Source organism: Hippopotamus amphibius, chromosome 2, assembly GCF_030028045.1.
Source record: "Hippopotamus amphibius kiboko isolate mHipAmp2 chromosome 2, mHipAmp2.hap2, whole genome shotgun sequence".
In the NCBI taxonomy this organism is placed as follows: domain Eukaryota; kingdom Metazoa; phylum Chordata; class Mammalia; order Artiodactyla; family Hippopotamidae; genus Hippopotamus; species Hippopotamus amphibius.
The window spans coordinates 176,285,767-176,309,904 of record NC_080187.1 but is presented as its reverse complement, the minus strand read 5'-3'; the positions used below and the strand labels follow the sequence as shown (position 1 = coordinate 176,309,904).

Here is a 24,138-nt window from a genome sequence, read left to right as displayed (position 1 = left end):
TCTATCGCTTCTGAAATACGGACCAAATTCTTTACACACCCTATAGAATTTTACCTTGATCAGACCCTTACTGGTTGTCTTTTATTTATTTCAGAGTGTTCTGTTTCTTCATGCTTCACAGTATTTTCCATACCTTTCCTCTGGGTAGATCACTCTTCCTATTCTTCCTCACTTACTCAATTCCATTCCTCATTTGGATCTTAGCACAAACATCTTCTTCCAGACCAGGGTAGATGGCATTGCTATGAGCTCTTACAGTTTTCCAAGCACTTTGTTCTCTTCTTCAAATATCATCATTTTAAGCATCTAGTTATGTGATTAGTTATTAAATGCCTAGCTTCACAATGAAACTATAAACTACACAATGACAGGCTGTGTATTTTATCCTCAAATGTGGCACAGTGCCAGGAACATGGGAGGTCTTCATGGTAGCTGCTCAATAAATATATCTTAAATGAATAAACTATTGCATGAATTTTTCAAAGAACTTTTGGGACCCAGAGTGAAGATTTTTCTTTAATATCAGAATTTGAAACACAATGATGTCTACTTCTTTCAGTAGCTCTGGTGTGTTTCTTTATAATTATTTTTATTTGTTCCTTTCAGGTAACACAAAGTCAATGAGTAAAGCAAATTATTCTTCGGTGTCTGAATTTGTGTTACTGGGACTTTCTACCTCCAGACCAGTGCAGTATTTCCTCCTTGTCTTCTCTACAGTGTTTTATGTGACAATTGTTCTAGGGAACCTCCTTGTTGTGACCACAGTGACCTTTGACCCTCATGTACATTCCCCTATGTACTTCCTTTTAGCCAACCTCTCATTTATTGATTTGTGTTTTTCTACTTTAACGGTTCCTAAGATGATCTCTGACCTGTACTCTGGGCATAAAACCATATCCTTCCAGGGGTGTGTCATCCAGATATTTGTCCTTCACATCCTGGGTGGAACTGAGATGGTGCTGCTCACTGCCATGGCCTTAGACCGATATGTGGCCATATGTAAGCCCCTGCACTACCTGACCATCATGAGCCCCCGGATGTGCCTCTTGCTTCTGTGTGGTGCTTGGGCTATTGGCCTCATTCACTCAGTGGTCCAGTTAGCTTTCATTGTCCATTTGCCTTTTTGTGGTGCTAATGAAATAGACAGTTTTTACTGTGACCTTCCTTGGTTTATCAAACTTGCCTGTACAGACACCTACAGAATGGAGTTCATGGTTACTGCCAACAGTGGGTTCATTTCCATGGGCACTTTCTTCTTATTGATTATCTCCTATGTTTTCATCCTGGTCACTGTATGGAAATGCTCTTCAGGTGGTTTGTGCAAAGCTCTTTCTACTCTGTCAGCTCACATCACTGTGGTGGTTTTGTTCTTTGGACCATGCATCTTTGTTTATATGTGGCCATTTCCCACAGTGCCAGTGGATAAGTTTCTTGCCATTTTGGACTTTATGATTACACCCATCCTGAATCCTGCCATTTACACACTGAGGAACGAGGACATGAAGACGGCAATGAGGAGACTGAGTAGTCAGCTCCTAAGTTGGAGGAAGACCTCCTAAATAACTCATGAGAGCACAAGTTATTTCAAACAACTTTAAGTAATACAATTGCTTAAGTAAATATACAAAATTTGGGGCTGTTTTTTTCTGGAGTCAGCATTTAATAATATTCAGACTAGAACATTGGTTATGAGGTTATAATGTATTATCACACTAACTGTCTAGGTAACAAGTTGCTTGACAGCTAAATTAAAGTCCCAGGAAATGTTTAGGGAAAATTTTTGAAAAAGCATCGGCTACAGACTTAAAATCTACTGAAAGTATGGCTTTAGATAGCAGCCTGCCTGAATTCAATTAATTAACTTATTTTAATTAATTCAATTAACTAATTAACCTAGAACTAATATCTGCAAGCTTTTCAGGGAACTATGAAATATTTAACTCTCCTTTGATTTAAATCCAGGATATGAATAATTAAATTTTTGTTTTTTTCTGAAATACAAATGATGTGTAGGGGAGGATTTAAAGCCTAAAGAAAAAAAGAGTGTGAGCAGTGGAGGAGAGAGAAAAGTGAATCAGCTAGTACAGCAGAGATTGACAGGTGGTAGGAGGAAAAGCAAGAGGAAGAGGCTCAGAGATAGAATGTTTCATGAGTTTGGCCTGTGGCTACTGCTCTCACCCTTGCTTGTCTCAATTCCAGTGGACTCAAGTCATCTCCAGTTGGCCTAGGGCAGAGAAATTTATATATATGTTTCTATTTCCCAATTTTTGAAATTGTAACTCAATCCATCAATAAATATTCCTCAAATGTAAGAAGATGTTGATCTGATCCTAGTCTGGCTGGTATTATTATTATCCAACAACTACTTTGTCCAAATTGTTTACTGATTATTTTTCTCTAGTAACTTGTTTTATATAACTCTTTTATATTTCAAAACATGGGTCTCAAGTATGTGTTAGTGTGTATAGTCTGTAGAAATTACAAAACTAATTTAATTTATAGTTTGCTTTGATAACTGCAAGACTGAGCCAAATTCACTGCGAAACTATGAAAGGACTCTATGTCCTGAGTATTTGTGATCCAGATTCTTTCAGGATTATACAATCAGTTGTGTGTTTCATATTTTCCCTGCTCACAGTTATTTTGTTACTTTCATTTGTAATTTTTAATGGCTTCTTCTTAGGTACATTAAATTAAAAAGAACAATATAAAGCCGGATTTCTGTTTGAGGGATTTGCCATGCTTTTGAAAGTAGCAGGAGAAGGGTGAAGAAGACTAAAGTTCTAAGTGCTTTAGAACTATACGATCTTTTATATACAATATATAAAATAAAAATAATTATGGGACATGCATGAAGCAGGTATATGTGACTCATAGGAGGAAAATAGTTAATAGAAGTAGACCACAGATAGCTCAGTTGTTGAAATTAGCAGAGTATAAAATAATTCATATAATTAAAAAAGGCATTAAAACATTGAAAAATGGGGAAAAAATGAAGAATTTACACAGAGAAATAAAATATCTAAGAAAGAGCCCAGTGATAATTTAGAACTTAGAAAGAAAGAAATAAAATCATGTATTTAAGGATGTTTAAAACAGACTGGAGGCCGGACAAGAAAGGGTCAGTGGATTGAAAGACAAGTCAATGGATATCCAAGCTGGTGTACAGAGATAGAAAAGAATAAAAAACCAGAACAGATATGGGTATATAAACAGATATATAGAAACAAATTATTATATTTAAGGGTTTATGTCTCAGACTCTCTATTGGGAATGTAACAAATATACAGGACCATGTCATCTGTAAAAAGCAATATGAAACTTGAAGTATATTTGAATTCATGGATTTCAGGTAAATGGATGTAAACTTGTATAACATTTTGAGGCCTAGAGTGAGAAAAAAATTTTGTTATACATAGTAATGAATAATTCAAAAGCTCTGTATATAATCTACTTCTTACAGTCTATCTGAATAGTTCAGTGAATTAAATGGATAGTTTATTCTAAAATTGTACTTTTTGACTTATCTTCATACTACTTTCCTCCTGCTCTAATCTGATATAAATAATGAACCCCTTAACTCATTTATAAATAAGAAGGAAAGAAGCAGAATCTCCAAAGGTTTTTAAACATCCATTTTGTATATAATGTGTACTTTCTAAACACGATTATACTATTTCACAAATGACTAAAACATGATATTGAGAGAACAACACTCTGTCCTGATTATGAGTATGATTCTATTATTTTTCTGAATATGATGGGGAATACTTAATGATGACCTTTAAGGCTGTTTTTCCAGAAGGTAGCTAGAATGTTAACTAATTGATAGACTAATTTATCAATTTATAAATATAAAAATAGCAATATTCAGTGACTGACTTATTGAAAAACTTTGGAGAGGATTTATGTAAAATGCTGTACTAAAAGAAATGTTTAGCAGAATAGAAAATTTCAAGAAGTGGTGGTCAGTGTTGAAGTAGCAATGTGATAGCAATAATAGCATTAACATTGTTTTTAATTTCAAGTCATCCTTGAGAGCAATCAAAATCACAGTTATAAAAACTGGCCAGATTTCCCAAAGAGGAAATCATTTTGCATTCAGTGATCAACAAATGATTGTAGTATATAATAAAATTGACACAAAACTTGTATCTGGAGATACACAAGATATCCACATGTGAATTGGGTACTTTTCCCAGTCCCAAATAATAAGACAAGTGTAGCTAATTTAGGGAGCTCACAGTGGACATTCTGATAATGTAAAATCCTGAAATACCAACAGAAATCCACAGGCTACCATTGTACTCTCTTAATGGCATTTTTATTATGTTTCGTAAAGTGTAGATAGCTAGATTCAGAAGAGGTGTGATGACTCTATAAAAACAAGTGGAGAGAGCTTTGGATGCCCCATCCTTAGAGTGATGGCAGACAGTAAGCAGAATATGAGTAAGAAATCAGCAACAAAATGAAGCAAATGGTTGCCAGGACCCCACTGTCAGCATTTATCAACATTTCTAGAATATAAGTGCCCATGCAGGCTGGCTTGATCACCAATGGAATATCACAGAAAAAGCTATCCAGCTCTCTGGGTCCACAGAAGGGTAGCTTTATAATTATAGCTAATTGGCTTATTGAATGCAGAAAGCCAGTGATCCGTGATGTCATCACTAGCTCAGTGCACTTTTGTCTGTCCACGATGCTGGAGTAATGGAATGGCTTGCAGATGGCCATGCAGTGGTCGTAGGCCATTGACACAAGCAGCACCATTTCACCCCCTCCAAAAAAATGACCAAAAATGTTATGACACATACAGCCTCCAAAGGAAATGGTTTTGCTTTCCTTGAGAAAGTCTGTGATTATTTTAGGGGTGGTAGCTGAGGAAAGGCATAAGTCAATGAATGAAAGATTGGCTAATAGGAAGTACATAGGAGAGTGGAGGTGAAGGTCAGCAGTAATTAGGAGCACAATGAAGATGTTGCCTAAAATGGTGAGCAGGTAAAGTGAAGAAAATATCATGATAGGAGGATGGCCTAGGGTTCCCATGAACTACACAACCCAAGAAAAATAAATTCAGACCCCATTGACTTGTTTACTTCTTCCGATTAGTTCAGTTTCTTCTGAATTTATCTGAAGAAAAGACATAAAAGTGGGACATTCATACATCCCAAGAGGTAGCTGGGAGAAGAAATCCTTGATGTTTCTGGAAGTTATGCAGCAATTCTGAACCATTCTAATTAGTGTGTATGGAAACATGGTTTAAAACATTGTGTTAAATGTGATAGAGGAAGGGAACTAAGGGAGAAGTTGAGAAATTTACAGAGTATAGACTATATGTTCTTACCAGAGAGACACTATATTTGATCATATTTTTTCCCAAGGATAAGGCATTGTCCATATTCTAACTAGAATCTAAAATAAAATAATTGTGTCAAAACAAAGATTCCACTTTCTGTTGTGACTAGTGTTCATGGGGGAATGTGAGGCATATATTTAGTGTAGAGAGTGGCCTCTGGGGTAGGAAGCAGTCAGGCTACCCAGGCCATGTTCCTTTGGGACCTCTTCATTTTTGAGTCTCTCTGAATTGAGAGTATCACCTGGAAAATGTGCCTTTTGTCAAGGTCAGAGAGAGATCTGGTGAGGACAATGACAGAAGTTCCAATGGTGGAATTTAAGCACAGTCTTAAAACATTTCTTTGGCTAACTTTTTTTAAAAAGAAAAGCATTATTCCAGAACTAAGTTGTCATTTCTAGTCCCAGATGACTTGGGTGAGTGGACAGGGGATGACCATCAGAGGGAGATGACCTAGTCACTGCTGTACTCCAACTATAACCATGGTAGAACAGCCAGCCTTGAAATGACTGTTTTATGGGGTTTTAATGAAGAATAGAGAGGCATTTTAAAGTATCAAAATTTTCTGTGATTATTTGAGCAGTGATCTTGATTTAGCATTGAGTAAAGGGCAGTGTTATTAATATTCTACAAAATAAAAAATAGTAATGAAAGCCTACCATTTATTTTCATTTGCAAAGTATTATATAAATTCAGTATTGTTGACAAGATTCCAACACTTTAGGGGTTTGAGAAAGAAATATGATAATCTGTCTCCATCTACCCATTCCTGTTGCATTTTTCACCAGAAAAAAATAGTTGCCTGCATTTTGGTGGTTATTCCATGCAATTTCATAATTATATGTGCACATGTCAGCAAACATATTTGGAGGTGTCTTGTATTCTTTGTGGACTATATAGGATATGGAAGGGTATTTCAAATTCCAATTTATTTAAAATAAATTTATGCTTAAATATCTTTCATTCAATGTGAATATTTGCTTTTAGAGAATTTAAGAGAAAGTTTATATAACAACACATTTTTAGTGTCATTCCTTCACATTTTAGGAATGGATGATTGGGGTTTGGAAAGCATACGTGGAAAGACAATGAGGTACAAGAGTGGGATTATTGGGCTTGACATTAACTATGTGGAGAGTGTCAGTGGTGTCGATCCACCACTAGTCAACTTGGATGATGATCAGGCATAGGAAGGACCTCTGTCTTGACACATAGCCTAGAAACATCTGTACATTAAAATGTAGCTGATTATGTTTAGTAATGGAAACCAGAGATAAACTATTTGTTCAGGTTCCATTGTGTGAATATTCTCGAACATAGGGGAATACAAACATTTAAATATGGCAACTACACTAAAATAACCTTGACTATGGAGGGGGACAGAGTGATGTACCTTCATCTCAGCTCCACATAAGCTCATCAAGAAAGGGTGGCTATGATGCAGCATCTCTGCAAGATGACTTTCTGTTCATTTCCTTCTCTTCTAATTGTTAGAGACCTTTCGCTAAAGAGACATTTCACTAGTCTTGAGTGATGGGGGACTCCGGACAGATTGTCAGCATTTATTTAACCTTCATAGTTACTGTCCCTCTATCTGGTACTATCTATGTATACCTTCTAGGAAGTAAATGAATTGTGTTTTAGCTTCACCAAGTTAGGTGACATAACAGTACAGGAGATGGACATTCTATTCAATTGGTCAAGGTGTTAATATTGTTGCTCTTATACTCCTGCAGCTTCTAGGCAATGGGGCTCCTAACAAAAAAATCAAATGCGGCAACCAACCAAAGAATAATATATCGAAATCCCTAGCCTGATTAATACAATTATAAATAAGGACATACTTTGGGAAGACAGTTTGGTAGGGCCTTACAAAACTAAAGATAATTTTGCCATATGATAAAATAATTGTACTCCTAGGTATTTACCAAATTGAGTTAAAAAATTCTGTTGATAGAAAAATCTGCATATGAATGTTTATGGCAGCTTTATTCACAATTACCAAAAACTAGAGACGATCAAGATGTCCTTCAGTATGTTAATGGATAAACAATTTGTGGTACATCTGTAGAATGGAATATTATTCAGTAATAAAAAGGAATAATCTATCAAGTCATGAAAAGGTATAGAGGATCCTTAATTATTTATTGCTACACGAAGGATGCCAATGTGAAAAGTCTACACACTACATGATTCCACCTATGTGACATTCTGGAAAATGCAAAATTCTGGAGACGGTGAAAAGATAGGTGGTTGTCAGGGGTTCATGGGTTCACAGAGATGGGTGAATAGGTGAAGCCCAGGAGATTTTAGTGCAGTGAAATTGTTTTTTATGATACTGTAATTTTTGATATATGGTCTTAGACATTTGCTGTGCCATCTGTGAGCTCCTAAAAGGAATGACACCCTAACAACCAGTGCATGTTTGTTTCTAATACCATTGTCCTGTAGAAGGAACCAGGGATCTTTGGAGAAATGGATGATTATAGGAAAAGGTAAGAAAGATAACAAGATAACCTGGAGCATTCTTTAGTCTCAGAAAATAAGGGAGTGCTCAAACATACATAAACTCACAAACTTTGATGGGGATATATATCAAAGAGGCTTAAGAGCCAAATGAAAATGGTTTCAATAGCAGTATTAGATTATAGTTTAAATTATAAAATAAATATCCATGATTCCATACTGATATAAATGATTGAAGAAATTAATACATGGGATATAAGAGAAATCACCCATGCTGAAGAATTATAGAAAAATTATACAGACACACTACCCTAAACAAAGGGAATGTAACTTCCCATTCCTTAAGTATGGGCTGAGTATAGAGACTTTTCTCAAATTACAGTGTGGATAGTAGGGAAAGTAAACTTACGATGAAGCAACCTGACAAACATTTCTGTCTGATGATCAAGGTCAACGTCAACAGACATAAATCATGTTGATGGTATAGACATTTGATAAGAGGTGACAAAAATGGCACATTACCTGTGGTGTTCTTTCCCTAAACCCATAACTCTGGTGTAATCATGAGAAAAATGTCAATAAATTTCAGTGGGGTTTTACCCTTCTTACTTTGCTGTTCCTCAAAAAGTTAAACATAAAATAACCATATAACTCATCAATTCTACTCCTAGTTATTGACTTCAAAGAATTAAAAACAGGTTTTACAATAAAAACTTGTACCTGAATGTTTATAGTAGGACTATTCATAATGGCCAAAGGTGGAAACGACCCAAATGTCCATCAGCTGCTGAATGGATAAACAAATGTGGTAATGCATACAAAGGAATATCACTCAACCACAAAAAGGACTGATGTACTGATACACATTTCAATATGGATGAAAATATTTTGGAACCTGGTAGAAGTGATGATTCCACCATATAATGAATACCTAAATGCCATTGGTTTGTACCTTTCAAATGATTGATTTTACGTTTTGTTAATTTTACCTTGATAACATAAAATTTAACACTAAAAAAGATAAATGAGGAAATATTTTCTATTATGAATTAAGATTTTAGTTTTCGACTTTGTTTTAGCTCATTTTTTTCAAAATCATACTTGGCGTATGTATATCTTTCCCTTTTTTAGATAAAAGTGTACTTCTGATATAGAAGAAGAGAATGTTATAGGTTCACATACTAAGTTTTTGCTCATTTCTCTTCAGGCTAGATGTTATATAGAAATTAGTCTAAAATTGTGTGAAATGAGAATAATAGCAGCTTAACTAAAAAATCAAGTTTTTAGAATGAGTTGAAATGGAGCCCTTGTAATAGTGTTAAATGATATAGGAACGTGTGATATTTGGTCTTCTGTCTGTGTATATTGCTTTTTTGAGCAGCATTATAGACAGAGATATTCAGTGTGTCTGGATTTTGTTAATGAATAAAAAAAATCAATGGGCTAATGCCATGGCACACAAATCCTATCCCCTTTTCTGCTATTAACTGAGAAGTCACAATCTTATTTCTTCATCTGATGGGGAAGAATATTGGATTTCCATCTCACCATTTTGTTAGAAAGAATAAATGAGATAATATAGATATAATAACTCAGAAAAGTGAAAAGCTAACTAGACCTGTGAACTCTGTTTTATATGTTACAGCATTGATCCAAAAAAGATGCAGCTTAGCATAGGGACTAAAGCCATGGACTTGGAAATCAGAAAATTATTTCATTTGAGTATTAGATTTGACTTTTGCATATTTCCCTTTGCCAACATATTTAATTTCCATTTTTTTTAGATATTAGTATGGCTAAAATGGGGTTGGTAATTATATAAATGAGGTAAAAAGCAGGTACAGGGTTTCCAAGGATATTCCATAAACATGTTTCCAATAGAATACTAAATAATTTTTACTAATGAGTGTGTTACTAGGCATTCCTTTCTCACTGGTATTGGTCTAAATGATATTTATCAATAGGTATTAAAATGTTAGGAGATACTGATTTTCCTTAAAGATATTTTGCTGTCATATTTTATTAACCATAGCTTCGTTTCCCATTTATTTTTTAAATCAAACTTCTAATGTGTTTTTCTTCTCTTAATGCCATGGGAATTCAAAGCAGAGATCTCATAATAAATGGCCTGGGGACTCAGGTAACTGAGTCATCAAGGGCCCACCAAAAGCTGTGGTTATGGCTGGAGCAGTTGTAAGGAGCACTAACCACAGAGATCTAAGAGGGAAACATTTCTTAAAAGGGTCAGTAATAGTGAAAATATTGTTTTCTGAGATCCATTTTTTTTTTTTTTTTTTTGGTCAGGTAAGTAGGGACAGTGCAATTTAAGTGAATAGGCTGCTAAAATTACCAGCTCTTTTCCTTACGTGGGCAAACTATAGCACCTCTGCCACAACATTACAAAAATTCTCCCCCTACCACCACCACCTTCCATCCAGCTTTCCTATCTATATTTCTATATTTCAATTCAACATGCATTTGTTGAACCTGCACAAGTGCCAGTCTTTCCAAGGGGAAGTTTGAGTGTTCATTTCAGGTCGCATGCAGTTCTCCATATACCTACATTTGTGTCTTAATTTACAGGGAAATTTTTGGACCTGGATTATATGTCGCCAAAACTAGGAAGGACCTTGGAAATTGGTTTTGATGTGAATCATCTTTGACCCACCATTTGTTCATGGCAATTTCTAGAGCGACAATTGCTTTTTAATTCTACTGGCATCAGTTTTCAATGGGAATAATATAAAAAATAAAAGTGTCTACCAAGAAACCATTATTACCAATTTTCAATGCGTTTCTATGCATATGCGTGCCCACAGCCATTGAACCACTTACCATCTCTCCCAAACTCACAAGACTTTGATTGGTCAGGATTTATGACTAAGACACAGTCCCTGCTCTCATACCACTAGCAGGGGAGACAGAGAGAATAGGTAATTGTAAATTACAATGTCATGAATAAGCATCATGAGAAGCTCGCAAGTATGATGGAAGAGCAAAGTGAAGGAATATCTAATGCAGACTGGAGGAGTGAGGGAGAGACATCCTTGAGTAATTGTTGCAAAGTTGGAATTTTTAGCATGAGAAGTAATCAGCCAAATGAAAAAGGTCAGACAAACCTTTAAGGCAAAACAAAAGTATGGGAAAACCTGATATTAGTGAAACAACAAGTGTGCTTGTGTTTCAGGAGGTTTGTGAGATGGAGAGGTGAGATAAGAGGCTGGGAAAGTGGGTTGTAGATAGATCCCAAGAGTTTTAGGTGCCTTGCTGAGACTTGGTGAAGGCAGAAGTTACTGAGGGTTTGTGAGCAGTGAGCAGGCAAGGAAACACTGGAGGAACCACGCCCTAGGTATGCTGTTCTAAGTGCTTCCCTTTTAACTGTTAGGGTATTCCTTCTTGCTTGCTTCTATTCTTCTCTCCTGTTTCTTTTCTCTGCTTGTCCCTGTCCCTTCTCTATCCTCCCTACTCTTCCCTTTTCCTGTCATCTCCTTCCTTACTAGCATCAATCAGCTAAGCAATAGATATATGTTAAAGAAACTAGCAGTAGACTGTCACAAATAGGAGATTTTATCTTGGCCATCAATCTCTTACAGAGAATGTTTTCTGTTAAGTGGTTATTGGGATTTTTTATGAATAAAGAGTTATTGACACACTTGTAGAACTTTAGTTCAATTTTTAAATGCTTATTTAAATGATACTTACATCATTACAATCTGAATTTGAAGGGTTGTGCATCTGAACCTCTTTTTCTGTATTTTAAATTTCATTTTTAAGTCAAAAGCCGATACCAAGTTTTTTTAGACCATTTAAATTATAAAGAAATATAGGCTTTAGGAAGTGAAAGCCACATGTAATCCTACTTTTCAGGCCTTAGGAAGTGAAAGTCATATGTAATCCTCCCAAAAATTGTTAATATTTGGTGTGTAGTTTTGGACCTTATTTTTCAAACACATGTATTTTCATAATAGGAATTTGTTTTTTTGTCGTTAGAGGTTCTTGCTTTAATTCAGTATTTTGATGGTTATTTCCAGTTATTTAAGCACATATAATAAACTGACCTCAGCATTTTACCAATTTAAGACATAGTACTGTCATCATGTAACACTTTCTTGCAGGAATTAATGTTGGCTATGAATATACATACACAGGCATCTTAAACTCTAATACTTTCGACTTCACATCTAGATCATGATAATCTTGTTATTACTCATGAGAAAAGGACCTCATTTTTTCATGTAACATCAAACTTGGCGAGGTTAGTTTGTGGATTCTTGTGGGTGGAAAACTCTTTTTCTAAGACTGCACAAGCCACAACAAGTGATGACTGATGTAGGTTTTTTCAGGTAGTTTAGACTGAGTTATGTTGCAGTAACAAACAACCTCGATACAAGTGGCTTATTACAATTTTATTGTTTTTTCAGTTGTATTGAGGTATAATTGACAGATAAATATTGTATATATTTAAGGTGTATAGCTTGATGCTTTGATATATGTCTACATTATGTATAGCAAATAATTACCACAATCAAGCTAATTAACATATCCACCATTTGACAGTTACCATTTTTTTTCTATGAGAACACTTCTGATTTACCTTCTTAGCAAATTTCAAGTATAAAATACTTGAACGTCAACTTGCTTGAATATTAGATCTCCAGAACTTATTCACCTTGGTACGTGAAACTTTGTCCCTTTTGACCCATTTCACCCTCCCCCATCCCCTGGCAACTGCAATTCTACTCTTTGCTTCCATGAATTTGACTATTTTAGATTTCTCATGTATGATACCATATAGCGTTTTACTTTTTATGACTGCTTGTTTCACTTATCTCCAGGTTTAATCACCTTGTTGCAAATGGCAGGATTTTCTTCCCTTTTTTTAAGGCTGAATAATATTTGCGGTGTGTATGGTGTGTGTGCATGCATGTGTATCACGTTTTTATTCATTGATCTATCACCAGACATTTAGGCTGTTTCCATATTTTGGTTACTGTGAGTAATGCTGCAGTGAACTTGGGAAGCCAGATATCTCTTCCAGATACTGATTTCATTTCCTTTGCATATATAAGAAGAAGTGGAATTGCTACATGAAAAAGTAGTTCTATTTTTAATTTTTTGTGAACCTCAACACTGTTTTTCCATAATGGCAGGCATTGTTTTATTTTTATGCACTTTCTTAAGTCCCTTAAGTTGAAAGTCTTTCCAGATCTGTATATATAGAACTATTTATTTAATTTTTATAGCTTCATAGTATTTCATTGTATATGTACTACAATGTGATTAATACCTTCTCTATTGATTGACATGTGTCAACAATATTATATGTATATGTGTGTACATATGTGTAAATATATACATGTTATATAAATACAGATGGTACATAGACATAATATTTGCTCTTGGGCTCTTATGTCAAGAAATAGATTTGTATGTTTTAAATTCTTTTCTTTAATTAATTTTTTTTTTTATTTATTGGCTGCATTGGGTCATCGTTGCTGCGCGAGCTTTCAGTAGTTGCAGACAGTGGGGGAGCTACTCTTCATTGAAGTGCGTGGGTTTTTTATTGCGGTGGCTTCTCTTGTTGCAGAGCATGGGGTCTAGGCGCATGGGCTTCAGTAGTTGTGACATGTGGGCTCAACAGTTGTGGCTCGTGGGCTCTAGTGTGCAGGCTCAGTAGTGTAGCACATGGGCTTAGTTGCTCCGCAGCGTGTGGGATCTTCTCGGACCAGGGCTTGAACCCATGTGCTCTGCATTGGCAGGCAGATTCTTAACCACTGTGCCACCAGGGAAGCCCTGTATATTTTAAATTCTAATAAATATTGTCAACTGGTAATTCTATCAATGATGTACAAGAGTAGCTTTCATATTGAAATCTTGATAATACTGGAAATTCTTTTTCATTCTGAACTGTCTCTTTCTCTTTCATTCGTTTTCCCTGTCAATTGGTAAAACAAAAAACTATGAATTGCCTAGTCACTGCTGATGATGGGGGTGAGCAGCTATCAATAGGTTTATTAGCCACTTGTACATGTTGTTTTCATTGTTCTTATTGTCAGTTCCTGTGCATGTATCCTCACTTTTTCACGTTTGACCTCCTTGTGGAGGTAATATATTAAACTTTCTATCAAATATAATACTTTGTTTGACTGATGCCACTATTTTCCCTTTCTTATTGAACTGTAACAAATGAAAAGAGTGTGTATTAAGAAATAAATTGTTAACATTTAGAAGGTCAAGAAAAGAGAAAAACAGGAGGAAAAAATGACCCAATGTTCTTACAACTAAGAAAAAATCTATTAGTACTTCTTTTTCTTTTTGCTGACCTTCCTTTTGGTCTTTGAAACATTTTTATTTATTTTGGATAATTGGAAGCATACTGAATATACATTTTTAGTATATCAGAATATGTATGTTTTGAAATCTACATACTACATGATCAAAGATTTTAGGTAGAGACTTGATTATAGATCCTTTAAAATGTCACATCCACTGCATTTAACTTTGGTGATTTTTCCCATTCTCCCTTGCGCAGTCTTCCTCTATTTTTTTCTCAGTTACTGGCTCTAAAATTCTCCATCCAGTGCCCTTCTGTCTGGGCCTCCCAGCACCACCCCTGCAGTGGCTACAATACCCACTCCACGTCCATTACCCTCACCATGTCCTTCCTGACTGGCCTGGCTGCCTTCAAGTCTATTCTTGGCTATAGCAGGTTCAAGGTGCTCCAACCTACTTATGCTGCTTTCTTGTTGAGTCTGTGCAGGGTTGTGCCCAAGGGAGAGGCCAGGCACGGTGTGGAGTGCCACAGGGAGGAGGTTGTTAGAGGTGTGGGGCCTGGAGGAAAGCTTGGTGGTGGCAGTGCAAATGGGGGCTCATGGTACTCAACTCAGGTGTGGAAGGAGCATCAGTATTTTGTTTGTTTAAAGATAAAGTAGTTTAGAAAATTATGTATGGAAAAAGTAAGTTGATATATTAGATTGGACTCTATAAAATCGATACTTGACCAAATTTGAACTGAAAAAACAGTTTCTTATGGCTCAAACTAATAAATGCATATAAGCCCAGAGATGAACAATTTATTGACAAGAATTAAGAATAAGCATCTTTCTATTTTTTCCCTATACATATGTTTTAAAAGTGGATTTCCTGTACATTTTTCTTATAAACTTTTCCTGTTTTCAAATGTCTGTTATTCACTTACTTCATAGCACTGATTTTTGTTTCTGTATATGAGTAATAATGACTTCCCCAGATGGAAAAACTGAATATTTTAATTCTCCATTGGAGGCATTTATGGTATTTCTAATTTTGCTTTTCATAATTGTTTTTTATAATCAGCACCCCTTGTAGTTTAATTTTTAACTTATCTATTTTTAATACACTAAGCAAATTTTCTTTTTTTATTGAAGTATAGTTGATTACAATGTTGTATTAGTTTTAGGTGTATAGCAAAGTTATTCATACATATATATATTCTTTTTCATATATATGTCTTTTTCAGCTTCTTTTCCATTATAAATTATTACAAGATGTTGAATATAGTTGCCTGTGCTATAGAGTAGTTCCTTGCTGTTTATCTATTTTATGTATAGTAGTGTGTATATGCTATTTCTCTTGACTGGAGATTCTTAGTCATAAGGAAGGAAAATTTTGAAATTTTGGTATCTATTTCAAATGTGCCTTCCAAAGAAATTGTACCAATTTGTATTCTCTTCATCAGTATATGGGTGTGACTTTTTCCTCACTGCCTCATTGATGATGTCATCAATTTTTTAATCTTTGAAATTTGTCACTACATAATGGCACCCCAAGGAAATCTTATTTACATTCCTTTGATTACTAATGAGAGTTTTACTTTTTATATGATTATCAACTATTAGGACTTTTCTGTGTCAGTTGTCTTAATTTTTTTTCTCATTTTAAAATTGGTATTCCACACTTCCTTCACCTATCTGGAAGAGCTAATTTTGTAATAAAAATATTAATAATCTCTCTGATATTTTGTAACTTATTTTCCAGAGTGTGTTTTATTTTATTTTATAGTGCTTATATACCCATATATCTGTATGTATATCTTTATATAAAATCTTTGTATATCTACCCATATCCATGTATACTAGGAACTGAATATTTTGGATACTGCCAATTATTATCTCCTCCCTGATTTGTTAATAAGAAATATGCATAGAATGAATTTTCTTTCTTTTTTTTAGTAAATTTATTTATTTGCTTATTTATTTACTGGCTGTGTTTTGTCTTTGTTGCTGCACCTGGGCTTTCTCTAGTTGCGGTGAGTGGGGGCTATTCTTCATTGTGGTGCAGGGGCTCCTCGTGGTGGTGGCTTCTCTTGTCATAAAGTATGGGCTCTAGGCATGCGGGCTTCAGTAGTTGTGGCACAAGGGCTCAATAGTTGTGGCACATGGGCTTAGTTGCTCTGCAGCATGTGGGATCTTCCTGGAGCAGGGATCAAACCCGTGTCCCCTGCATTGGCAGGCAGATTCTTAACCACTGCACCACCTAGGAGGTCCCATGAATTTTCCATCTTAAATTTTTGTTTAAATATTACTTCTCTTTTGATTTGTTTTTCTTTTTAATGTTTAAATATCCATTTGAAACTTCCTTGAACTTATGTCAAAAGGCAACAATCTACATTTATCAAAGTTTATCAGTTGTGCAAACACCATTGGTTGAATAATTCACTCTGTTCACACTGATGTGATATGATTCTTCAGTAGTCTTTTGAGGTCACTCTAAATTTGCTCTTGCCCTCTCATCCCATTCTTTAGACTGTAGCTTTCATCACTGTTTGAAAACAGAATATGATCAGCTAGAGCTGAATATTCCCCCAGATAGTCTATTGCTCTTAGGATAAAAAGCAAAGTTCTTATCATGGATACAACTTTCCATCCTGTCTGGCCTATTACTCCAGCCTGATCTCAATCATTCATCTTCATGTCCTACTACCCTTTGTGTCTCAGGGTCTTTGCATGTGGCATTTACAAAGTCTGGATACTCTATTTACTCTTCAGTAGTAACTCATATTTAGCAGAGTCTGAATAGGCATGATGGTGATGAGTCACATTGTTCTCGTAGTCTTCTGTTTTTTTCCTTCAAATCAGTCATCAGAGTTGTATTTGTGTTTAAAGTTATTTAATGTCTAGATCTACTTGTATCTATCTGCCTGTGTAGATCTAGCCTGTACACCTCTGAAAGTCAGAGTTACTGTTTTACCTTAGGACTTGACAATGTACTTGTAATAGAGTGGATACTCAGGAGGAGTATCAGTTATACTCATTAGCTACATTAGTTGAAGGAATAAATTAATGCATGAAATTTTCAAAACATCTTAATAACTGTTAGTAAAGATTTCTTCTTCTTAAAACCTGATTTGATAAAAGCTTAAATCTGTTTCTTTAACTATTAACATTTGATAAATCCTTTGGTTATTATTTTGTTTCTGGTCTTTAGGTATCATCAGACAAAGCCAATGTTTGAAGCAAATTACTCTTCAGTGTCTGAATTTGTGTTCCTGGGACTTTCTACCTCCAGACCAGTGCAGTATTTCCTCCTTGCCTTCTCTACAGTGTTTTATGTAACAATTGTTCTAGGGAATCTCCTTGTTATGTTTGCAGTGACCTTTGATCCTCATCTACATTCCCCCATGTACTTCCTTTTAGCCAACCTCTCATTTATTGATTTGTGTTTTCCTACCATAACAGTTCCTAAGATGATCTCTGACCTGTACTCTGGGCACAAAACCATATCCTTCCAGGGGTGTGTCATCCAGATATTTGTCCTTCACATCCTGGGTGGAACTGAGATGGTGCTGCTCACTGCCATGGCCTTAGACCGATATGTGGCCATATGTAAGCCCCTGCACTACCTGACCATCATGAGCCCCCGGATGTGCCTCTTGCTTCTGTGTGGTGCTTGGGCTATTGGCTTCATTCACTCAGTGGTCCAGTTAGCTTTTGTTGTCCATTTGCCTTTTTGTGGTCCTAATGAAATAGACAGTTTTTACTGTGACCTTCCTTGGTTTATCAAACTTGCCTGTACAGACACCTACAGAATGGAGTTCATGGTTACTGCTGACAGTGGGTTTATTTCCATGGGCACTTTCTTCTTATTGATTATCTCCTATGTTTTCATCCTGGTCACCATATGGAAACGCTCTTCAGGTGGTTTATGCAAAGCTTTTTCTACTCTATCAGCTCACATCACTGTGGTGGTTTTGTTCTTTGGACCATGCATCTTTGTTTATATGTGGCCATTTCCCACAGTGCCAGTGGATAAGTTTCTTGCCATTTTTGACTTTATGATTACACCCATCCTGAATCCTGCCATTTACACATTGAGGAACAAGGACATGAAGACGGCAATGAGGAGACTGAGTAGTAAGCTCCTGAGTTGGAGGAAGACCTCCTAAATAACTCATGAGAGCACAAGTTACTGCAAATAACTCCACATAATGCAAAAGCTTAAATTAATATACAAAATTTGGGGCTGTTTGTTTCTGAAGTCATCATTTTATAATATTCAGACTAGACTACTGATTATGAGGATACATTGAATTATCACACTAGCTCTCTAGGTAACAAGTTGTTTGGCAGCTAAATTAAAGCCCCAGGCAATGTTTGGCGGAAGTTTTTGAAAAAGCATCAGCTTCGAATCTGCTCAGTATATGGCCTTAAACATTGGGCTGCCTGGATTCAATTAATCAATTAAAGTTGATTAATGCAACTAATTAATTAACTTAGAATTAATATTCTCAAACTTTGAGGGAACTATGAAATATCTAACTCTCCTTTGATTTAAACCCAGGATATGAAAAATTTACATTTTTTTCTGAAAGACAAAATATGTGTAGGGGAGGATTTAAAACCTAAGGGAAATAAACAGGGTGGGAGAAGTGGAGTAGACAGAAGATGAATAAAGTATTATAATAAGGGGAGAGTGACAGATGGTGAGAGGAAAAACAAGAGGGAGAGCCTCAAAGATAGTATGTTTCATGAGTTTGGCCTGTGGCTACTACTCTCACCCTTGCTTGTCTCAATTCCAATGGACTCAAGTCATCTCCAGTTGGCCCAGGGCAGGAAAATTTATGTATATGTTACTATTTCACAATTTGTGAAATTGTGACTTAATCCATCAATGAATGTTACTCAAACATCAGAGATATTTATCTGATCATAATCTGGCTGGTATTACTATTATCCAACAACTACCCTGTCCAAATTGCTTACTGTTTTTCTGTAGTAACTCATATGACTCTTTTGTGTCTCAAAACATGTGTCTCAAGTATGTGTTAGTGTGTATTATCTGTAGAAATTACAAAACTAGTTTATGGTTTGCTTGATAACTGCAAGACTGAGCCAAATTCACTGTGAAATTATGAAAAGACTCTATGTCCAGAGTATTTGTGATCCAAAATTCTTTCAGGATTATACAATCAGTTGTATATTTTATATTTTCCCTGCTCACGGTTATTTTGTTACTTTCATTTGTAATTTTTAATGGATTCTTCTTAGATACATTAAATTAAAAAGAAAAATATAAAGCCAGATTTCTGTTTGGAAAATTTGCCATACTTTTGAAAGTAGCAGGAGTAGGGTGAAGAAGACTAAATTTCGAAGCTCAAAAGTTCTGAAGGGCAAAATTGAATCACCTGAACTCTTTTTGAATGAGGAGAAAAAAATCTGTTAGAATCATAACCCAAACTTGGAAGGGTTATATCCAAGGAACAGGAACAAACCTGAAGTGTACCAAGTTTTATGAAAAGTACAATCTACATTCAAAGAGGCTCGGTACTTGATTTGATTGAAATGATCACACCTTAACCTTTTATGCCTCATAGAGTAAAGAGTATAGTTTCTAGAGGAATATATCACCTCAGAGCTATATAATCTTTTATATACAATGTGTAAAATACAAAAAATAATAATGGGAAATTCAAAGAAGCAGGGATATGTGACCAATAATTAAGAGAAAAATAGTTAATAGAAGCAGACCACAGATAGCTCAATTATTGAAATTAGCAAAGAGTTTAAAATAATTTATATAATTAAAACAGACATTAAGAAGTTAAAAAACTGAAAAACAATTATGCACAGACACAGAGTATCTAAGAAAGAACAAAGTGATATTTTAGAAATGAAAAAGAAATATGTGAAATTATGAATTAAGGGGACTTAAAAACAGACTTGACACAGCAGAAGAAAGGATCAGTGGATTCAAAGACATGTCAATAGATATTTTCCAAACTGACATACAGAGATATAAAAGAATAAAAAATTGGAATAAATATGCATATATGCATACACATGTGAAAATAGCAATTATTTTATTTAAGGGTTTATTCCTGAGATTCTCTATTTGGAATGTTATTAAATACACCAGACTATGTTATCTTTGAAAAGCAATATAAAATTTGTATATCTAGATCTGTGGATCCGGCATAACTTATATAACTTTTTGAGGCCTAGAGTAGGAAGATTTCTGAAGAAAGCTTTGCAGTAATGAATAATCCACAAACCCAGTACTTACAGGCTATCTGAACACTACAGTGAACTAAATGGATAGTTTATTCAAAAATTCGATTTTTTGACCTACGTACATAATGAACTGCCTAACCCAGTTATAAATAGGAAGGGAAAAAGCAAAATCTCCAAAGTTTGTTAACACAGCCATCTTTATATTTAATTAATATTTTCTAAAGACAGTTATACTGTTTCACAAATAACTAAAACGTGATGGTGGGGGAACAACACTCTCTCCAGATTATGACTATGATTCAATTTTTTTTCTGAATATGATTAGGAATACCTAATGATTACCTTGATAGATATCTCTCCAGAAGGTAACTAGAACGTTAACTAACTGATAGACTTTTTTTTTTTATCAATTTGTAAGAATAAAGATAGCAATATTCAATGAACTAACTTATTAAAAGAAACTTTAGAGAAGATCTATGTGAAATGCTTTGCTAAAAGAAATGCTTAGCAAAATAGAAAATTTCAAGATGTAGTGCTTAATGTTGAAGTAGCAGTAAGAATAGTAATAATTAACATTAATGTTATTAATTTCAGGTCATTCTTGAGAACAACCAAAATCATAGTTAGAACAACTGGCCAAATTTTCCAAACAAGGACTCATTTTGATAATTCTGGAATGTTAAGAGTATTGACCCAAAACTTTCATCAGGAGATACACATGATTTCCATCTGTGAATTGGGGAGCTCTTCCCAGTCTCAAGTAACAGACAGATGTAGCTAATTCAGAGAACTCACAGTGGACATTCTGATAATGTGAGATTGTGAAATACCAGCAGAAATCCACAGGCTGCCATCATAATCGCTTAATGGCATTTTTAATCTCTTTGTTTCTTAAAGTGTAAATGGCTGGATTTAGTAGTGGTGTGATGACTGCATAAAATACAGCAAGAAACTTGTCCATCCAGGTGATGCTGAGTGGACACAGATAGATGAAGATGCAGGGCACAAAGAATAACACCACCACTGTAATGTGGGCAGTACACGTGGAGAGAGCCTTGGATGCCCCGTCCTTAGAGTGATGGCAGACAGTAAGCAAAATATAAGAGTAAGAGATCAGCAACAGAATGAAGCAAATGGTTGCCAGGACTCCACTGTCAGCGTTTATCAACATTTTTAGAATATAAGTGTCCATGCAGGCTAGCTTGATCACCAATGGAATATCACAGAAAAAGCTATCCAACTCTCTGGGTCCACAGAAGGGTAGCTTTATGATTATAACTAGTTGGCTTATTGAATGCACAAAGCCAATGATCCACGATGTCATCACTAGCTGAATGCACTTTTGCTGGCCCATGATGCTGGAGTAACGGAGTGGTTTGCAGATGGCCACGTAACGGTCGTAGGCCATTGACACAAGCAGCACCATTTCACCCCCTCCAAAAAAATGTCCAAAAAAAATCTGACACATGCAGCCTCCAAAGGAAATGGTTTTGCTTTCCTTGAGAAAGTCTGTGATCATTTTAGGGGTGGTAACTGAGGAAAGGCATAAATCAATGAATGAAAGATTGGCTAATAGGAAGTACATAGGGGAGTGGAGGTGAAGGTCAGCAGTAATTAGGAGCACAATGAAGATGTTGCCTAAAATGGTGAGCAGGTAAAGTGAAGAAAATATCACTAGGAGGAAGGCCTGGGCTTCCCGTGAATCACACAACCCAAGAAAAATAAATTCAGACACCATTGACTCGTTTACTTCTTCCATTTAGTTCAGCTTCTTCTAAATTTATCTGAAGTAAAGACATAAAAATAGATTTTCTCACTAAACAATACATGCATCAAGAGTGTTTTTTATACATTGCTAATAGAAGTGTATACTCGCATAATCACACTAAAATTGGCCTTCTCTTGTAAAGTTCAATATTCACACACTCTGTGGTACAGCAGTTTCACTCCTATTGGCATGCCCAAAATAAACTCTTGTATATGTATGTAAGGAGAAATTTACAATAATTACAATAATGTCTATAAACAGGATATAGAACCATAACAATGAAAGTACAACTATATAAAATGACACCGACGTGTTTTAGTAAAATATAGTAATGAAGACAAAAAAAAAAAAAGTCCAGAATTGATTTGCTCAGCATAAATTTTAGACGATGAAAAGCAATAGGGAAATAACAGCATATTTTACAGGAACTTGTGTAAGTAAAAAACTATGTGCAAAAGATAAGTTGTAAGTAACCTCAATTGTGGGGAGGCTAAGGGTCTGCATGAGGATAAGCTCATAAGCAGTTGTATGTTGTTATCATCTGTTTAGGTCTCGTAGTAGGTCATGTTTTTATAGGTATAATTTTATTATTATAAAGAAGCAAACTCAAAATGGACATGAAAAAATGGTGAGAATATGCTATGAATCAAGGATTATAATCAATTCAATACCATGGACCTGAGGTAAAATAGCATTTTCAAAAAAATGACATTTTTTAATTGAATTATTGTTGATTTACAGTAAATTCTGCCATTGCACTAACAGTGATGGACCTAGAGAATATTACACTTAGTGAAATAAGACAAAGACAAATACTCTTTGATGTCACTTATATGTGGTCTAAAAGATAATACAAAGATGACTATTTTTTGAGGCTGTATGGTAAAAAGGTAATTATTATACATAAATCTGAAAAACTCAATATTTAGCACTTATTGAAGGTTAATAATAAAATTAATGAATGGATCAGGTAAAAAAGAGATATTGATACTAGATTTGACAAAATGACACAGTTTTTTCACCAACAAACATAGTTAACTATGTATAAGAGCAGAAAACTAATCAAGGTGAAGGCGGTTATCATCAGTAGAAGAATAAATGTTCCAGGCATAAGGAATAAATCATGAGTATCAGGAAGAAATGTATTCTGTTCATGAAATTCAAAGCTATATAACTTGTAACTGAGATAAGAAGATACATAAGCTGTCTATAGCTGTATGAAAAATAATCTTTGAATCAGTAATCGTTCTATTATTGCTCTTGGCACTCATTGCTTCAGGCTTTGTTCTCCTTTACTCTTCGTTTACCCTCCCTGTTGTCTATAACTGAAGTTGAAATTGACTATATTGTTGTTTAAATCCATATAGTTATCAGATACCAGGGATGAAAATAAGAACAGAATTAGAAAGTACTAGAGGTAGGAGGAGCTTTTAATTTTTTCTGGTATGGCAAATAATAATCTATTGAATATTTTCTTACTGTGAACTGTGATCACTTTTAAGCATTTCAATGAAAAAGAAATAAACTGTAGTTGTAAGTTTTACCAAAGAAGTAAAACAGTATGCCTCTTTCTCACCTAGTATTTTTTAAACATTGTTAATATTATTTTAGTTGAATAACAAAAGAAAAATATATAACTGATAAGTTATAATGGCTATATTAATAATAGTTATAATTAATTTTCAAGCATATCCTACAAGGAAAATGTAAATCTAAAGATTTTAAGAGTATACTCATAAAATCCAATGAGTTAAAGCCAAACTCACAAAAAAGAATCAAAAGTTAGGAAAATTAAAAATAAAAATAAAAGAAGAAAATGGGGTAATTCTCATTTTCTTTTTTGAGCTGCTAATTTTAGGATCATTGGAAAACTAAACCTCTGGTTTTGTTTTTGTTTTTGTTTTTTGTATCTCCCTGTCTCCCTCTCTCTCTCTGAATACCTCCCGTGTTCTGGAAAGTTTTACCATGTCGTCTAAAGTAATCTTAACAATAACCCCATGAAATAGGTCTTATTATTCTGAGTTTTGCTCTCAGTGTAACCTGTTAAGCATCTCAGAGGTGAG

The 24,138-nt window shown here is 34.9% G+C and overlaps 3 protein-coding genes and 1 pseudogene across 4 annotated transcripts; 2 read left to right on the top strand and 2 right to left on the bottom strand.

Moving 5' to 3' along the window:
* Positions 1 to 616: 616 nt before the first annotated feature.
* Positions 617 to 1,559, top strand: LOC130845939 (olfactory receptor 4F6-like). Its single transcript, XM_057723814.1, has one exon. It carries the CDS (start codon positions 621 to 623, stop codon positions 1,557 to 1,559), a length of 939 nt encoding a protein of 312 aa, XP_057579797.1. The 5' UTR covers positions 617 to 620.
* A 2,737-nt stretch (positions 1,560 to 4,296) lies between these two features.
* Positions 4,297 to 8,286, bottom strand: LOC130844673 (olfactory receptor 4K3-like; annotated as a pseudogene).
* A 9,017-nt stretch (positions 8,287 to 17,303) lies between these two features.
* On the top strand, positions 17,304 to 18,242 carry LOC130845790 (olfactory receptor 4F6-like). Its single transcript, XM_057723530.1, has one exon. It carries the CDS (start codon positions 17,304 to 17,306, stop codon positions 18,240 to 18,242), a length of 939 nt encoding a protein of 312 aa, XP_057579513.1.
* Positions 18,243 to 21,160: 2,918 nt separating this feature from the next.
* Positions 21,161 to 23,438, bottom strand: LOC130846002 (olfactory receptor 4K15-like). Of its 2 annotated transcripts, XM_057723939.1 has the most exons (2): positions 23,418 to 23,438; positions 21,161 to 22,048 (listed from the first exon to the last, which is right to left on the bottom strand). In XM_057723939.1, the coding sequence occupies exons 1-2, from the start codon at positions 23,436 to 23,438 to the stop codon at positions 21,161 to 21,163; spliced, it is 909 nt and encodes a 302-aa protein (XP_057579922.1). The 2 variants fall into 2 exon arrangements, with proteins under 2 accessions (XP_057579922.1, XP_057579923.1); XM_057723940.1 differs by lacking the exon at positions 23,418 to 23,438 and having other exon boundaries at positions 21,161 to 22,066.
* Between the last annotated feature and the right edge of the window lie 700 nt (positions 23,439 to 24,138).